Source organism: Pungitius pungitius, chromosome 10 (assembly GCF_949316345.1).
Source record: "Pungitius pungitius chromosome 10, fPunPun2.1, whole genome shotgun sequence".
NCBI classification, from domain to species: Eukaryota; Metazoa; Chordata; class Actinopteri; order Perciformes; family Gasterosteidae; genus Pungitius; species Pungitius pungitius.
The window spans coordinates 2,664,784-2,681,553 of NC_084909.1; the positions used below are offsets into that span (position 1 = coordinate 2,664,784).

A 16,770-nucleotide genomic window follows, 5' to 3' on the forward strand; every position below is an offset into this window, starting at 1 on the left:
TGCTTTCCACAACTCATCAACACCTCCTGCAGAAAGCCAACTCGTCCTCACTTAGAAGGAATGTTGATTTATATTTTGTTGTCCTCCATCACTCTGCTCACTGTAGCTCTCAACCTGTTGGTCATCATCTCCATCTCCCACTTCAAGTAGTGAAATATCTCATTTATTTGTAAAACTGGTAGAATGAAACAAGTGTTCACAAGCTTGTATACTTTGTTGATTTATTTCTTCTTGTATTGTGTATTTATATCTGACCTATTAAGCCATGAATAATAATACAAATATCAAAATGTCTTTCCCTCCAGGCAGCTCCACACCCCCACCAACCTCCTCCTCCTCTCTCTGGCCGTCTCAGATTTCTTTGTGGGCCTCTTCATGATCTTTCAAATAATGATGAGAGATGGCTGCTGGTTGCTCGGTGATCTCATGTGTTCTCTTTGGATGATTCTATCATCCATTATTATCTCGTCCTCAGTGGGAACCATGGTGCTCATATCAGTGGATCGATATGTGGCTATTTGTCATCCTCTGCATTACTTCACCAAAGTCAAACCAAATAGAGTTCAAGTCTGTGTTTGTCTGTGTTGGATGTTTGCTGCATTATTTTACACTTTACTGATGAAGGATAACCTGCAACATCCAGGCAGGTATAACTCCTGCATAGGAGAGTGTGTCTTTGAAGTTAACTATGTTGTTAATCTTTTTGATCTAATTGTTTCATTCATTTTGCCCATTACTGTTATTATCATTCTACATATGAGAATATTTGGGGTGGCTGTGTATCAGGCTCGTGCCATGCGGTCTCACATTGCAGTTGTGACAACGAAAGTAACTTTAAAAAATTCTGAAATGAAAGCAGCCAGGAATCTTGGTGTTGTTGTAGTTGCGTTTCTGATATGCATTTGTCCATATTTTTGTTTCACTCTCATGTCCCAAAATAACTTGTACACACCTTCATCTGTAACCATTGTAATTTGGTTGACTCAGTTTAACTCTTGTCTAAACCCTCTGATCTATGCCATTCTCTACCCCTGGTTCAGAAAATCAATTAAGGTCATTGTTACACTTGAGATACTGAAGCCTGGTTCCTGTCGGGCCAACCTGCTTTAGAGACACACTGCATTGGTCTAAATTTAAACCTTTAACCTGAACAACAGTGTGCTCTGAATTTCATTTGCAAATTTATCAAGATATTCCTTTTCACCTAAATTAATTGTGAGTCAGCAAAAGAGCAATTTTCTTTCTCAGGTCCTCGTATTGTACAACACCATCCACTCTGTTCCCCCTTGTTGCTCTGCACTTTCTATCCTTCATTGTGAACGTATTTAATGTGAAAAGTGTGTTAGCACATGTAGAACCTTAAAAACGAGGTAAAAAAAACAATTTCTGAAAAAAACTTTAAAATGGAAAAGATTATGCTTACAAATTATGTGACAATTGATGGAACACATTTCTTTTAATCTACGGCTTTATTCCAGAATGAAAAATATCCAGAGTGATTAAATACTTTATTGCGATGTATGTTGTTTCTATGAACAAAAGTATCAATCTCTCATTATATTTCATTGCAAATAAGGTTGTCGGCATTAACCAATTTCCCAATAAAAGCATCTTGTCACAATGTTTTAACCAAAATATGAAATTTGAAGAAGCTACTGTATCTTCATGTCTTTGACAGACTATGTGTGTGTGCTGTGAAACCTCCCAAGAGTCAGTAACATAACAATTGAGTGTGTGCTGGTTAGTGTTTGAGAGGGTCTTGCTCATAACAAACAGGCCTTGATTTTAGCATGTGTTCTTATGATCCTCTTTACGACTAGTCGTAGCAAGGACCATATTGTATTTCAAGGAATTATTAGGGTCCTCGCTACGACAAGTCATAGAGGAACCTGTTATATTTCATGGAATTATTAGGGTTCTCGCTTTGACTAGTCGTAGAAGAACCTATTGTATATCAAGGAATTATTATTATTAGGGCCGGGACTCAATTATAATTTAAATTAAGATTGGACGGGTCCTCGCTACTCCTTGCACTTTGGGGCACTGGCCAGATGGTTAGAAATGCGGATGAGGACGCCTGCGGCGTTCGCAAGTCAGTGGTGTTAGTTCATGTTTCCACCAGGCTTGGATTATAATATGTATAGAGGGTAAGGATGTCATGAGAATTGAGAAATATGGAGCAGTTTAGATGAAGTATATCTCGAGTTGAAACCACTGTTCCATTTGTTCTGTTTTCTTTGCCCCAATTTAATTTCTCATTTAGTCTTTCATGAACAACGTCAAAGGTGACATCCTTTCTGAGTAGATTGTGATGTCTTTAATAGAGCAGCAATCAAGAGGCCAATGTAACTCTGGATGAGCTGCATAAGAAATATAGTTTGGAGTTTAACACCAGTCATGTGGGAGACACTGCAAACATGTGGAAGAAGGTGCTGTGAGGTGCAGGTCAGATGTGACCAAAATGGACCCTGAACCCAAAACTGCCCATGTGACAGGGGGTTAGGGGAAAGTGTCAACAACGCCACTTGGGGACCCACGAGCTATAGGAAAACACCCAAGGCACGCAGATAAGTTACTGTGGGCTATAGGCAGAGACCAGTTGATATTTAAGTAAACGGTTTTATTAAAACAAAGCAATAAAACTACAGTAAATTCTAATAACTACAACAACAAAAAAACTTAAGTCTACTTAACACGGCAAACAAAACACAGCAAAAAAAACACAAACAGTACAACAAAGAAATGACAAAGTAGAGAACACATTACCAAATATAATTGAGCAAAACAACAGCAGGGTCCCTGTGCAGCACAACACAAGAGGTGTTTGTTAGTATACGGATTTAGGGACATTAAAAACCAACACAACCAAACATACCTGTGCAGCACAACACAAGAGGTGCTTGAGGCCCTGACGGCAGGTGCTTTTAAAGGCCTGCTCTTAATTGGCCGTTTGGCTGGGGAGGAGCCAGCCGAAAGGCTGCGTTCAACCCCACCACAATCTACCCCCTAGTTTTTAATCGTCGGCTCGACGATTGTGTACTAACACCATGGCCGGAACATGTGGGAAGGTCTAGGCACAGGCACCCGAGAGTTGGTAGCCCCAATTGACCTACTACCTGCTGTAAGGGGCAGATGATGCATGTTCGGATGCCTCCCAGCATTGGTACGAGTGGTCCTTCTCAGCGTGGCTCCTCTGTTGCCCGGGGAGGCCTCCACAGCGTCTGCCACTGGATTGGCCCTTTGGCAACTTGTAGATGGCACTGCCTCTGGTTGGGTTGTTTGATGACCGGCCGGCGAGTGCTGAGTTGGGGGATCATCAGGGGGTGCATCACCATGTCCAGGAACGAGCATAAACCATTCACCATCCAACAGGGGCTCCTCCACTAGAAGGGGTTTCGTCTCCTGTGGTGCCTTATTAGGACAGTTAGTTCCCCGAGCAAATTTATTCTTTATCAATGAACGATGGACATGTTTTACCTTTAGAGGGTCATTGACTGGAGCAATGGTGTACACCGATCCGCCGACTGCCGGGGCCCTCAGCACCTTGTACTCTACCGAACTCCAAATGTCTTGGATCTAGTGGCGGCCACTGATACCAACATCCTTAAGGTAGACCAACTGACCTTCTTGCAGGGGGATGTCTCTCACACGTTTGTCGTAGTGAGTCTTACGACGAGCAGCTGTAGCTTCAAGGTGCTTGGTCGTTCCCTCAAAAGCATCTTGTAGCCGGGTTTGGTGTTCCACAATCCAGTCCTGGGTGGTGCCGGTTACAGGTTCTTGGACTCGGCCCAGAAGGAAATCTACAGGTAACTGCGGGTCTTGCCCAAACATTAAAAAAAAGGGAGACTCACCGGTGGACTGGTGTGCTGTGGTATTGTATGAGAAGGTCACTTGCGGCAGGTAACACGACCAATCTCTCTTCTTTGTGACGGGCAGAGTGCGTAGAAGGTTGTGTAGGGTACGGTTAAACCGCTCACATTGGCCATTGCCAGTTGGATGGTAGGGAGTGGTGTGGCTTTTCTCGATATTATACATACCACAAAGCGGTTGGATAAGCTGGCTCTCAAAGTTCCTACCCTGGTCAGAGTGTATACGACTTGGCACACCGAATTTGTAGAACCACTCATTAACCAGCACTTTGGCCACTGTCGAAGCACGTTGGTCGTGGGTTGGTACTGCCCGAGTGTACTTCGAAAAGATATCGGTCATAACGAGGACATTCTCCATTCCATTCTTTGATGGCTCCAGCAGTGTAAAATCCACTGCCAGTATTTGATTTGGGCGAGACGCCAACAAATGGCCCATGTAGGCGCAGGCCGCCGGTTGAGTGTTTTTAGCTACCTGACAGCGTTCACACTCCAGACACCACTGTTTAATGTCCTGGTGCATTCTAGGCCAATAGCACCGCTGGTGGACCAAATCCGTGGTACGCTCTACACCTTGATGTCCATGTTCGTTATGCAGTTGATATAGTACCTTATCTTTGAGCGACATGGGTAACAGCAGCTGTGAGACCTCTTCTCCCTCCGGGCGACAGACGTTGCGATAAAGCACCCCATCTTTTTCCACTATCCTGTCCCACTGTCTTACCAGTACAAGCACTTCCTTGGAGGCCTGGCGTCTTTCCGATGCATCGGGGCCCTTCCCTTTGGTCCAAAACCCCAGGAACTCCTGGATGGTTGGGTCTGCTTCCTGTAAAACACGTAGGTCAGACGGCGTGTGGCAGGGAAAGGCGACGATAGTTGACTGGGCAGCCTGAATTATTCCCCTAGCCTGCCGGAGTGACTCTGGAACATGAATACCAGGGGCTGCACAGTCCAATGCGTTGACCGGGTGTTGCCTGGAGAGGGCATCTGCATTCTGGTTACTTCGACCAGGCCTATACTTTATGTCAAAGTCAAATGAAGCAAGTTGCGAAGCCCAACGCTGTTCTGTGGCACCTAGTTTGGGTGTGGATAGATGACTTAGAGGGTTATTATCCTTGTATACAACACATTTTTGTCCTAAGAGGTAATCTCTGAATTTCTCCGCCATAGCCCATTTAAGGGCGAGAAACTCCAGCTTCATAGAGCTGTAGTTGCTCATATTACGCTCTGTAGGCTTAAGGCCACGACTAGCATAAGCTATTAGGTCTACCAAAGTCGAGAACCAGCGGGCACCTGACACATCCTTGTGGGTCTTGCTGTTCAAGAGCCGATAATCCACACACAGACGAAGGCTGCCATCCTTTTTCTTGACCAGTACAATAGGGGAGGCAAAGGGGCTACTACTTTCCCGGATAACCTGTGCCTCCAGGAGCTGGTGAATATGGGTTTTTACTGTCTCATAGTCTGAGGGGGGGATGCGTCTATATCTCTGACATATAGGTACCTCATCCGCTAACCGAATATCATGGGAAATTAGGTTAGTACAGCCTATATCTCCTTCATGAGAAGAAAATACACCACAGTATTTCTGCAGCAAGGCCCTGACCTGACACTGCTCCCGATCCTTAAGTGCAGCTAGATCAATCGTAGCAATTTTGTCCTGCACTGAACTGGTAGCAATCTGGGTGAAAACAGTAGCAGATATCCCTTTCTCCTCTAGACCCTTGGGAGAGCTCACCAAATGAGCTGGTCTCAAAGTACCTAACACAGTGCGGGGGTAGAGTACAACATCCTGGGTCCCTACATTGACGACAGGGATGTAAACAGTACCTCTCGTTATACATACTAGCGCTCGATGGTTCAAACAAAGCATTATCTGCCAGGAGGTGTTGGGAGCATGTAGCTGCCACCAATTTCATAGTACCCCCCGGGACTCGCCACACCCTTCTTCCCTTTACTTTTACACAACCTGAACGATCGGGGGGAGTGTTGGTCAGGACCTGGTGACACTGCTGGAAAGCTTGTTGAATTGGGGTTGGAGCCTGCAACACAGAAGGCAATTTAAACAGAGCTGGCCCATGCTGTACAAACAGCTCCCAGTAACACTCCTTGATAATGTTCATTCCTAGTACACCAGGGACTTTAGGAGGACTTGTTGAGAGATCCTTGACCACCAGCACTCCCCTTTTTGCAATGACTTTGTCACAAAGCTGTACATCTAACTCAAGGTAGCCTACATATGGTATTGCCAGCCCATTAGCAGCACTTAGCCTTAGCCATTTGCAAGAATGTAGTTTTTCTGTACCCCAAGGTTCAAAATGCTGTACAAAGAAACTCTCAGTTATGGTGGAGACCCCGTATCAACCAGACATGGGACCAAGACCCCACCCATGAACATAGTAACGTTTGGGCAAGCAGACACCAAACTCTGAATATCGTCTATTGCAGACTCTGAGCCTGGGGCACCCCCACCTGAACTTTGACTCAACAGTTCAGGGGGAGAGAGTTTCCCAGATTCTGAGGGCAGTGTCCATCACTCGAGAGAGTGTGCGCCGCTGCCGAAGCTGGCGGTGGAAAAGCAGGTCTATATTCTCCTTTACATTCTCTAGCAAAGTGACCAGGCTGTCGGCACCTTCTACAAATATTAGTTTTAACGCGTTGATTGAACTGGGTTCTAGGGACATTGTTAAGGGCCGCCAGACTTTTGGAAAGATGATTTAACTGCTCTTGCTGAGTCCTGAGAATCTCCTTGATTTCACCCAACTCAGGACTAACAGGAGATTTACCATCCCTGAGATCATTTAAATGGCCTCCCTGTACTGTGTGTTGGAACCCAAATGCCGCAGGGACAGAGTTACTTCTACCCCTCAAAGATCCCGGCGTTCCTTCTTGCTCCCACCTAATGGCCTCACCACGGACCTCTAACAAGGTGGCAGTGGGTTGGGCCCGGACCATCTATTTGAGTTCTCTGCGAAGGAAACACAAATCGGACACGTGTTCGACAAACTGATCCCTGAGTAATACTTCCTTGTTCACAAACCCAAGTGGAGCCCGTTTAACAACCCGATCCATTAAACACATTAGTGCGTGAGAAAATTCTTGCAATGTCTCACCCTCCTGTTGCTTTCTGGAAAAGAAGTCTTCCTGCAAAGACACATATGATCTAGTACAACCATACAATTCTTGTAGTATTTTTAGAATTTTACTAGGATCTTCCTTGTCCTCCCCAGAGCGGTACTTAATCTCTTCCCTGGCCTCTCCCTCGAGATGGTCATAAATGAAGAGTGCCTGTTCAGCACCTGGCAGGTGCTTAGCACGTATACAAGACTGGACCTCTTCAACCCACTCGACGATGCCAAGACCCGTACTACCCCTAAACAACGGACACTTTCGGTCTCTGGGCAGATAGATCAGTCTTTCGGTTACAGCCGCATGACCTGAAGGACGCCCAGGTGCTGAAGAACTTGAGAACCCCATTGAGCACATGATCTCAACATGGAATTATTGAGGTGCTGGCACCATTTCACTTTTTATATTGGACCTATTTAATGAAAGAGATAAATATAACTAGAAAATGTGGCTTCCTGTTACCATGTGGTTGGCTCTGCGGCCGTAAATAGTGACACAGTAATTCCATTTCAGGTAGAGAGTGCACATTCCCAGGGTGTGACTTGGCGATAACCAAGACATTCTGATGTACCAGTCCAAAATTAAAGCCTCTCAAAATACCATACAATAGCCATCAAGAACAAACACAGAATCCGCCTCACTGATGCACACCTGCAAGACTTTACACACCAGAGTTACACACCAGACTACAATACACTGGTGAACAGCATGCAATGCCAGTCTTCCGACTAACAAAGAAACAGATCCCAAATGGTGTCAGTTGCAAAGCTGAATCAAAAATGGGATACATTGTGTTCAATTTAATAGTGTTAGTGAAATGTAACAGATATAATTTTGCAAAAATTCAGCAGACTTGTTCATTAGTTCAAAATGTGATTAGATGTATTTGAAAATATTGATTTTTCTTAAACATTACATCATTGATAACCTTTTCAATCAAGGTACAATACATGGTTAATGCTTTGTTAAAAGTGTTTGTCACTGGCTAGTGAAATAAAATGTTTTCACATGAAATGTTGTGAATTTAAATTCGGAAAATGGTGTTCAAAAGAGTATTCATGAAATGTAAAATATTATTTTGTAAAAATGATTACTGTCTTCACATAGATGAGTATCATTAATCATTAATAATATATATCTAAAGACAAACAGAGCAAATTTGTTATTTCAGAAGAGTGTATCAAAATGGGTGCCCTTCGTATGACTCAGTACCCATGAAGTAGCCCTCAGGTTCAAAAAGGTTGGTGACCCCTGCTTTAGAGAGACAGAGGAGGATCCCTCCACGGGATGGACACACAGAGTGAACAAATATTGTGCAACATGTTCAATTAATACGGCAGAAATGATTCAAATAAACATTATCTCCTCATATGGGTTCATGATCATGTCTTGCTCGTCACTGGAGAAAAAAGACGTTCTACCTTTTTTTGCCAATGTACTGTTAAAAAATCCTTGTTTTTTCGGTGATCGACTCTTCCGCCTTCTAACGCGCGATTATCCTGATAACTGACATCGGGTTCAAACTAACGAGACGGTTGGAGCGCGGATCCGCCTTTGAGGCGGAGCCTGGAGTGTCAATGATCTCGTTAATTTGACCAGGATAATGGGACATTTGATCATCTTAGTTGAACCACGTATGAGGAACAGAGTCCTGGCGGCTTTCGTTTCAGATTTTTCAGCAGTTATGGTCATTGACAATTTGAGAGCTAAAGCTGCAACTTGAGACCTCATGGCACGAGCCTGAGTCACAGCCACCACAAAGACTCTCATGAAATGGACTATGATCATCAAGTCGAGCAATGTTTTTAATCACTATGACCCACTCTCCAAAACAGGCAGGTAGGTGCAAGACGCTCTTTTTTGTCAGGGTCGGTGCTGAAGCAGGCGGAAGCAGGACTCAAATGCAGAGGTTCTCGATCAAAAAGTGCTCTTTATTCCTGACAAAACCAATAACGTGCTCCAACAGCGGGGAACATATAGACAATGACACGACACTGGACAACAGGCACACAGGGCTTAAATACACAAGGGAGGTGCAGGTGACTGGACACAGGTGGAATCAATCAGGCAATCACAGGACAAGGCAGGAAGTGAAGTTACCCAGGAACACAAGAGACATGAAAACTACAAAATAACACAGGAAGAGAGACCAAACCGTGACAGAACCCCCCCCTCAAGGACCGAATTCCAGACGGTCCTCAAGGGGAACAGAACCAGAGAAACACAGACAAGGGGAGGGAGGGTGGGAACCCAACGATCTTGGACCGCGCAGGGAACTCAGGGTGATGGCGGCCACTCGTCGGGTCCTTCGGGGGGTCTACCGCTACGGCGACCGGGCTTCAGGGTCTCGGGGGGGCGACCGCTACGGCGGCCGGGCTTCCGGGTCTCGGGGGGCCGACCGCTACGGCGGCCGGGCTTCAGGGTCTCGGGGGGCCGACCGCTGCGGCGGCCGTGCCTCGTGGCGGGGGGCGCCGAGCTGTGCGGCTGCGGCGTCGTCGCGGCGGGGGGCGCCGAGCTGTGCGGCTGCGGCGTCGTCGCGGAGGGGGGCGCCGAGCTGTGCGGCTGCGGCGTCGTCGCGGCGGGGGGCGCCGAGCAGTGCGGCTCCGGCGTCGTCGCGGCGGGGGGCGCCGAGCAGTGCGGCTGCGGCGTCGTCGTGGCGGGGGGCGCCGAGCAGTGCGGCTGCGGGGTCGTCGTGGCGGGGGGCGCCGAGCAGTGCGGCTGCGGCGACGTCGTGGCGGGGGGCGCCGAGCAGTGCGGCTCCGGCGTCGTCGAGGCTTGGGGCTCCGGCCCAACCCCTGACCCCACCCCCCCTTCAAGGACCGACTTCCAGGCGGTCACAAGAGGGTGGGAGGGAGGGGTCATCGTCGGGGGCCGTGGGGGCGGGGAAGGAGACTGGACTCTGGGGGCCGGAACGGGCGGAGACTGGACTCTGGGGGCCGGAACGGGCGGAGACTGGACTCTGGGGGCCGGAACGGGCGGAGACTGGACTCTGGGGGCCGGAACGGGCGGAGACTGGACTCTGGGGGCCGGAACGGGCGGAGACTGGACTCTGGGGGCCGGAACGGGCGGAGACTGGACTCTGGGGGCCGGAACGGGCGGAGACTGGACTCTGGGGGCCGGAACGGGCGGAGACTGAACTCTGGGGGCCGGAACGGGCGGAGACTGGACTCTGGGGGCCGGAACGGGCGGAGACTGGACTCTGGGGGCCGGAACGGGCGGAGACTGGACTCTGGGGGCCGGAACGGGCGGAGACTGGACTCTGGGGGCCGGAACGGGCGCTGACGGGCGTCTCGGCGCCGGAACGGGCGCTGACGGGCGTCTCGGCGCAGGAACGGGCTGGGGCAAGCGTCTTTGGACCGGGTCAGGAGCCGGGGCTGGAGGGGTTCGTTTCCTCCTCCTCCTCGGGCTCTTCCTCGGGTTGAGGAGGTCCCTTAGTTCCAGGCACGCCTTCTGATAGCTCCTGGGACCAAAAATGAAGTCCGTCTTGCGCTGGAAAAACGGGCTCCTCACATCCAGGTATTCCGGGCCCAAGTCGTACCAGGAGTCTGCTGAGTCCTTCTTTGGTCGTGTCATTCTGTCAGGGTCGGTGCTGAAGCAGGCGGAAGCAGGACTCAAATGCAGAGGTTCTCGATCAAAAAGTGCTCTTTATTCCTGACAAAACCAATAACGTGCTCCAACAGCGGGGAACATATAGACAATGACACGACACTGAACAACAGGCACACAGGGCTTAAATACACAAGGGAGGTGCAGGTGATTGGACACAGGTGGAATCAATCAGGCAATCACAGGACAAGGCAGGAAGTGAAGTTACCCAGGAACACAAGAGACATGAAAACTACAAAATAACACAGGAAGAGAGACCAAACCGTGACATTTTTTCTATTTTTTGTTCTTTTTCTTCTGAATTTTTTGCAACTAAACTCAAAGCAGCGGTTAGAAAATCAGCTTCCTGTTTGCACCGTCCCGCAAAGGCCCAATGAAGGTGAACGGTCACGTGATATTTCATAGGTTGCCGTGTGGACGGAGATCAATTAGAAAATAATGCTGATTGTCCGTTTGAACATTTTGTTGCTGCTGAAAGGGTTCAGAATTTTGGTAGTATACCCTGGAGCTAACCCAGAAACTGTTTTAAAAGAAACATGCAAAAACATATGAGACACAAGTAACCGATAGCAATCCTTCAATGTGTCTGGTGACGACTGCTGCCGTTATTATTATTAATATTACTGTCATCATAAACTGTACTGTACAGTAGCCGCTTGCTCCTTTTCTGAAGTTTTTGTGCTTTTCCTTCCCACAGGCTCCTGTGGATGGTGGTTACATCTACTGGTGGTTGTCCCTGCAGTGCTCCTGCCGTACACCTAGCTTACTACTAGGAATATGTGAATTTGATTTTCTGTCATAGGAATTGAATGTATTATAAAATTAATTTGTTTTTTTAGGGCTGTCAAAAATAGCGCGTTAACGACGTTAATTAGTGGTTTGTTGGTAATTACATCAATTTCACGCATGCGCAGTGACCAATTATTCAGGTCAGGAAAGTACCTCTTCCTCTAGGGAATGCAATTTATCCTATACAACACATTACTGCCACCTGCAGGCATATGTCAGGCCGTCAGGTTCAGCAAGTCGTTTGCGCCAGTCCACGCTGAATGTTCGCAGGCCATTAACAAAATCAACCTCAGATCATTTGACCAACACAATAGCAAATGTTCCAACACGTTGGAATTTGACGCTGGAAATGGTCAAGCGTGTGAGCAGAAATAAAGAGGCCGTCATCGCCTTAATTGCCAATTCAAAAGGACCGGGGAGTGTGCTAGCGGTGCGGGTGCTAGCGGTCATTGTGGGGGGGTGCTGGCAATCGGGGGGGGGCTAGCGGTTTTCCTTGCAGCGCCAGTCTCATCTTTTTCTGTTCTAATCGCAGCGCTCGACTTCAAGGTGTAACCTTTATTATTGTTCAGTCTGAAGCGGCGCGCCCAGTGACGGATGGTGGAGCAATATTGTTGTTCTGGTGGAATTCGGGAGAAATTCGGGAGAATGGTCGGTCCGGGAGATTTTTGGGAGGGGCTTTGCAATTCGGTAGTCTCCCGTAAATATCGGGAGGGTTGACATGTCTGGTCATCGCAGCCCTGGACCATCAGCAGCACAAACTCGTTTTGCCGACCGCAGCAGAGTGGAATAAACTGCAGAGGCTGGAGACCCTTCTAGAGCCATGCAGGGAAATCAGTCTGTAACTTATCAAATAACATTGATTTGATTATTTTCTGGAATGAATTAAACCAAGTCAAATATCAATAACATGTATTTATGTAAAAAATAATAATGATGATAATAATAATGATAATTATGTATGTGTTTTTTATCTTTGGTATGCATTTCAGAAAGAAAAAATGGTTAGGATTAAGGTGTAATTGCAAATAGTGATTAATCCACTGAAAAATCTGATTAATTTGATTAAAATTTTTAATCATTTGACAGCCCTAGTTTTTTTCTGATGGAGCATTCAGGTTTACCTCAAATTAATTGCAATTTTTATATCTCAGTAATTGGCTCCTCCATCTTATCCATTTCCAAAGTGTTATTTCAATAAAAATGAATAATTTACAATATTGTTAGGGTGGTCGGGCATGAACATTTTTTAATAAAAAACTGATTTGGGACAGAAAGAGTTTAAGAACCACTGAGTTACATTATACTAACAAAATCTGCCTCCTTATATATTTCTTCATCTCTCCCTCATTTACACACACACACACATGTGTAGAGAGCCAACGCTGTTAATGTGCCAATTATGACTGCTGTGTTCACACAACACATTTAATATAATGAAAATGAACACACGCTACATAAAGAACCTTTTCAGGCCAATATAAGGAGGGCGGTTTTGTTTAATAAAGGCCGTGTCAAACACCCACAACAAACCAGCACACACTCTGTTGTTATGTGGGTGACTCTTTTCACAGCACACACAAACAAGGTCTTTCAATGCAGGAATCAACAGAGGTCATAGCTTTTTCCAATTTGGGGTTTTGGGTTGATTGCAGTGGTTTATGTAATAAAAAATTGATACCATCTATTTAACACATATTAAATATCTTTACTCTGGATAAAACAATTGTCGGTAACACTTTACTTGAATGGGTGTTCATAAGACTGACATAACATTGTCATAACCATGACATGACAGCTGTCATAAATATCAATGAATACTTATGACAGTTGTCGTTAAGTGTCATTCGGTAAGTTATGTCACTTTTGATGCAAAGGTGACATTGTTTGAGATGTCCTTGTTATGACAACTTGACATAAGCCAAGACAACAAAACCTGTCATAAACATGTCATAGCAGACCTAACTGTCAAACTTAAGAAAACGTTTGGTTTCATATCTTAGAGCGACATTAAACCGTCCTATATGGATGGTTTTGACACTCGCTGTCATAAAACCATTACAACTGTGTCATAAATGTTGTCCCTTTCTGTAAGATGTCGTTAAGAGTAACTACACTGCCAAATGACTTTATAACAGTGTCACGACTGTTTTCTTTGAATTCAAGTAAAGTGGAACAATTAGATTCTTCAATTAATATGTCATTATATGTTATTACATAGTCAAACCAGTTTATAATTGTGTCATAACTGTTTTCTTTGAATTCAAGTAAAGTGGAACAATTTGAATGTTTCCTTAATATGTCATTAAGTGTTATTACACTGTCAGATGATATTAATACCTTAAAAAAAGCAACAAACAAGTCAAGAGGTAGTGTTTCCTTTATGTATTCCAACACAAAACATTTGGTTCTGATGTTTATCCAAAGTGACATTTTGTAACACACAAGCAAGTATCTGCTCAGGAGAGAACATATGAGTCTGACACGACATAGATGCATAAATACCAGCAGACATTGTAGAGAGTCAGATTTTATTTTTTACTTGTTTTTTCACATCGTGGAAAAGTCTGCCCAACACACCATTGTAATGGCGTACTCCCAACCAGTGGTGCCACTCTATCATCTTAAGATGAAGCTTGAGTGATTCAGGAGTACGATTCCCTCTGTGGCGCCATACTTCCAGCTTGTAGCTTTGCCATGCACGCTCAATATGCTGAGTATGAGCACTTGTCTCTCGGTCCACAAAGTTGTTTTTATGGCAGACGGAATAATGATCATACCCATACTGGGCAAGTTGCCCTTTGTAGGCACGCCATTCGTCACTGAGGATGGATGTTCTGGGTTCGACATGGCATCTAATATGACCTATAAGTGTCTTCCTTCTGCGATCCCTGACGAGTCTCAGAATGGGTCTTCTGGAATTCCTGTCGACCTCCAACATCCCAAAGACCCACTGCCGTTCACGGCGCCAAGTGTTGCCACATCGGCCACGATGGTACTAAAAGTAAATGAGAAAACACAATATTTAATAAGGTTTGGACTGTATTACATCTTAACGTGTGTCCTTCCCACGTGCACTGACGGATAATGTATAAAATATTACTTCTTATAAAATCTTGATCTAAAATTTGTACAGATGCATACAAATATATAGCCCACCTTTCGTTTGTGGGCAAATTTGCTCTCATCAATAACAACAAATCGATGACGACCACCAATCCTCATTGATCTTTTCCTCAGTCGCTTGACAGCAGCAATGCACACCTTCAAATGTGAAAATAAAATATCAGCATCTTGAGGTATAACTATGCCTTAGTATGGAATTTGATAAATATGTATGCACACGTTTAGGAATTAAGTTGCATTGCATGTGTCACTGAGTGTACCAAATAATTCTCCAGCAATGTAGAATCCAATTGACTAGAGTGGTGACTTATGTATCTGTTTTATACCTAATATAGTTAGAGACTAGTCTGGTATGTAATGTGACAACCTTTCGGAGTACTTTTGCCATTCTTGTCAATGTCCTGGAGCTTGCTGCTATCCTGTCAGTGATCATGGCAAGTTGCTTCAACTGCAAACCTTGGGCAAATCTGAAGAAAGGAAAAAGTAAGAAACATAATTGATAAATTGGGCTAAGATGAAACTAAGATTTATTATTTAAGACATAAATGGCTTGAATAAAATTAGAGGGGCTGGTGGAACGGAATTCCTAATAAAATGATTCTACATGAATTACACATAAATAAATCACTGCTAAATATGTTATTTAGATATATTAATACTGTACCTGTTCATGAACTCAAGCCATTTTGTCAGAGGGATGTGAGACTTGGCGAATATTGAGCCATTACGTACAGACTTTGGGAAACTTTTATGATGCTTACACACCCTGAGGAAAAAGAAGGAAAAAAGTCAAAAAGGCTGACACGTGGACAAGGTTGTCCATGCTTTTATCTCTTCAAGACTAGCCTACTGCAATGCTCTGTACTCTGGGATTAGTAAGGGAAACATCCGTAGACTGCAACTAAAATACTGCCATATATTTTCCTACTGTGTAACAAATATGAATCTAAAAATTCAATAATTAATTCAAATTAATAATAAGTGCAGCCACAGAGGGTGTTTGGTGTATAAAGTGATACATGGTCAGCATGTTTGTTTTCACTCTGGTCCACACACAGCACAACTGGCAGAGCTAAAGCGTGAAGTTTTCATGAAGACTGACCGGAAGAAAGCGCGCATGACGTCATGTTTACGTGACCCCGATTGTAAAAATTAGTTTCTAAAGCAGGGCTCCCAAGTCTTACGCTGAGATAATGTATATCAATATCTCTGACGCGCCACTAATGCTATAGAAACGGCAGGAAACTAGCAGAGCATTTATTAATAACAACAATTAAGGATAATATTATTACCCAGTAATATTATTAAGTCCCTCAGACCCCGTCCAACCGTGCGCGGGGATCTCAGGCACGCACGCTCAGCTCAGTGCCTTCTTTTACATAGTTCCCGTTTAAATTAACAAAGTAGAATTAACGTTAGCTTCTGCTTACCACCACAGCCCATCCTTGACATGGCATTTCACCAGATGCATGCTACGGTTGCATTTTGCGCACTTCATCGTCCTCATCATGATACCACGTTTCTGCATCCATTTCACAATTTTCCTTCTGCTCTTAACTGTATTTGAACGCCTAGTATGTTTAAAAAGTTCTTCCACCAGTGCCATTGCATCAACAACTGGTCACCCGTCTCCGAGCTAATCCGCGGCCGCGCCTTTTTTTGAAGTCGGTACGGCAGACTTCTTCTCGTCGCTTAATGCTCCATTAACTAGACAGAACAGCGCCCCCACGTGTGTCTACAGGGGAATTGCGCAACGTTTACTTTACGTGACTGCACAAATAAGTAGATCCCAACGCGACAGAGACGGACATCCCAGGAGTGCAACACACACTAATCAAGAGTCTGGAAGTATCCTCAAAGTTTACTATTTCAGGTAAGCGAAAGCGTATTGAATTTGGATTTTTAAAGAACATTTTTTTGACATTATAACTGTGACGGTAGTCTTTTGTTTACAGTTTATGATCATTGCCGTTTTAGGTAAAGTTAGTCAGCAACTAATGCTAGTTAGCCTTTAGGTACTTATAAGCAACGTCCTTACGTCTCTGTTACAAGGCAGCCAACAGGCTATAATGGTAGTAGCTTAGAGGTTAGTAGTATTTCCTCCAGTTTTCTTGTCGCTATTTCTAAACAACTAAGATGTCACGGTTGGCTATTTTATCTTAACCAATGTAACCTTAGCTGCTATGACACGGTGCTGTTTTCAAGTGTAGCTAGATGGATACCCGTTTCAACAAACGTGGCGGGAAAGCTGAGGAAA

At 45.1% G+C, this 16,770-nt stretch overlaps 1 protein-coding gene across 1 annotated transcript; it reads left to right on the forward strand.

Annotated features, from left to right (window-relative positions):
* LOC134132781 (trace amine-associated receptor 13c-like) lies at positions 1-1,110 on the forward strand (the record flags this gene model as incomplete). The annotated part of the gene is made up of 2 exons (XM_062564808.1): positions 1-146; positions 306-1,110. Coding segments are annotated over 2 exons (951 nt in total), but the record flags the coding sequence as incomplete, so codon positions are not given.
* Between the last annotated feature and the right edge of the window lie 15,660 nt (positions 1,111-16,770).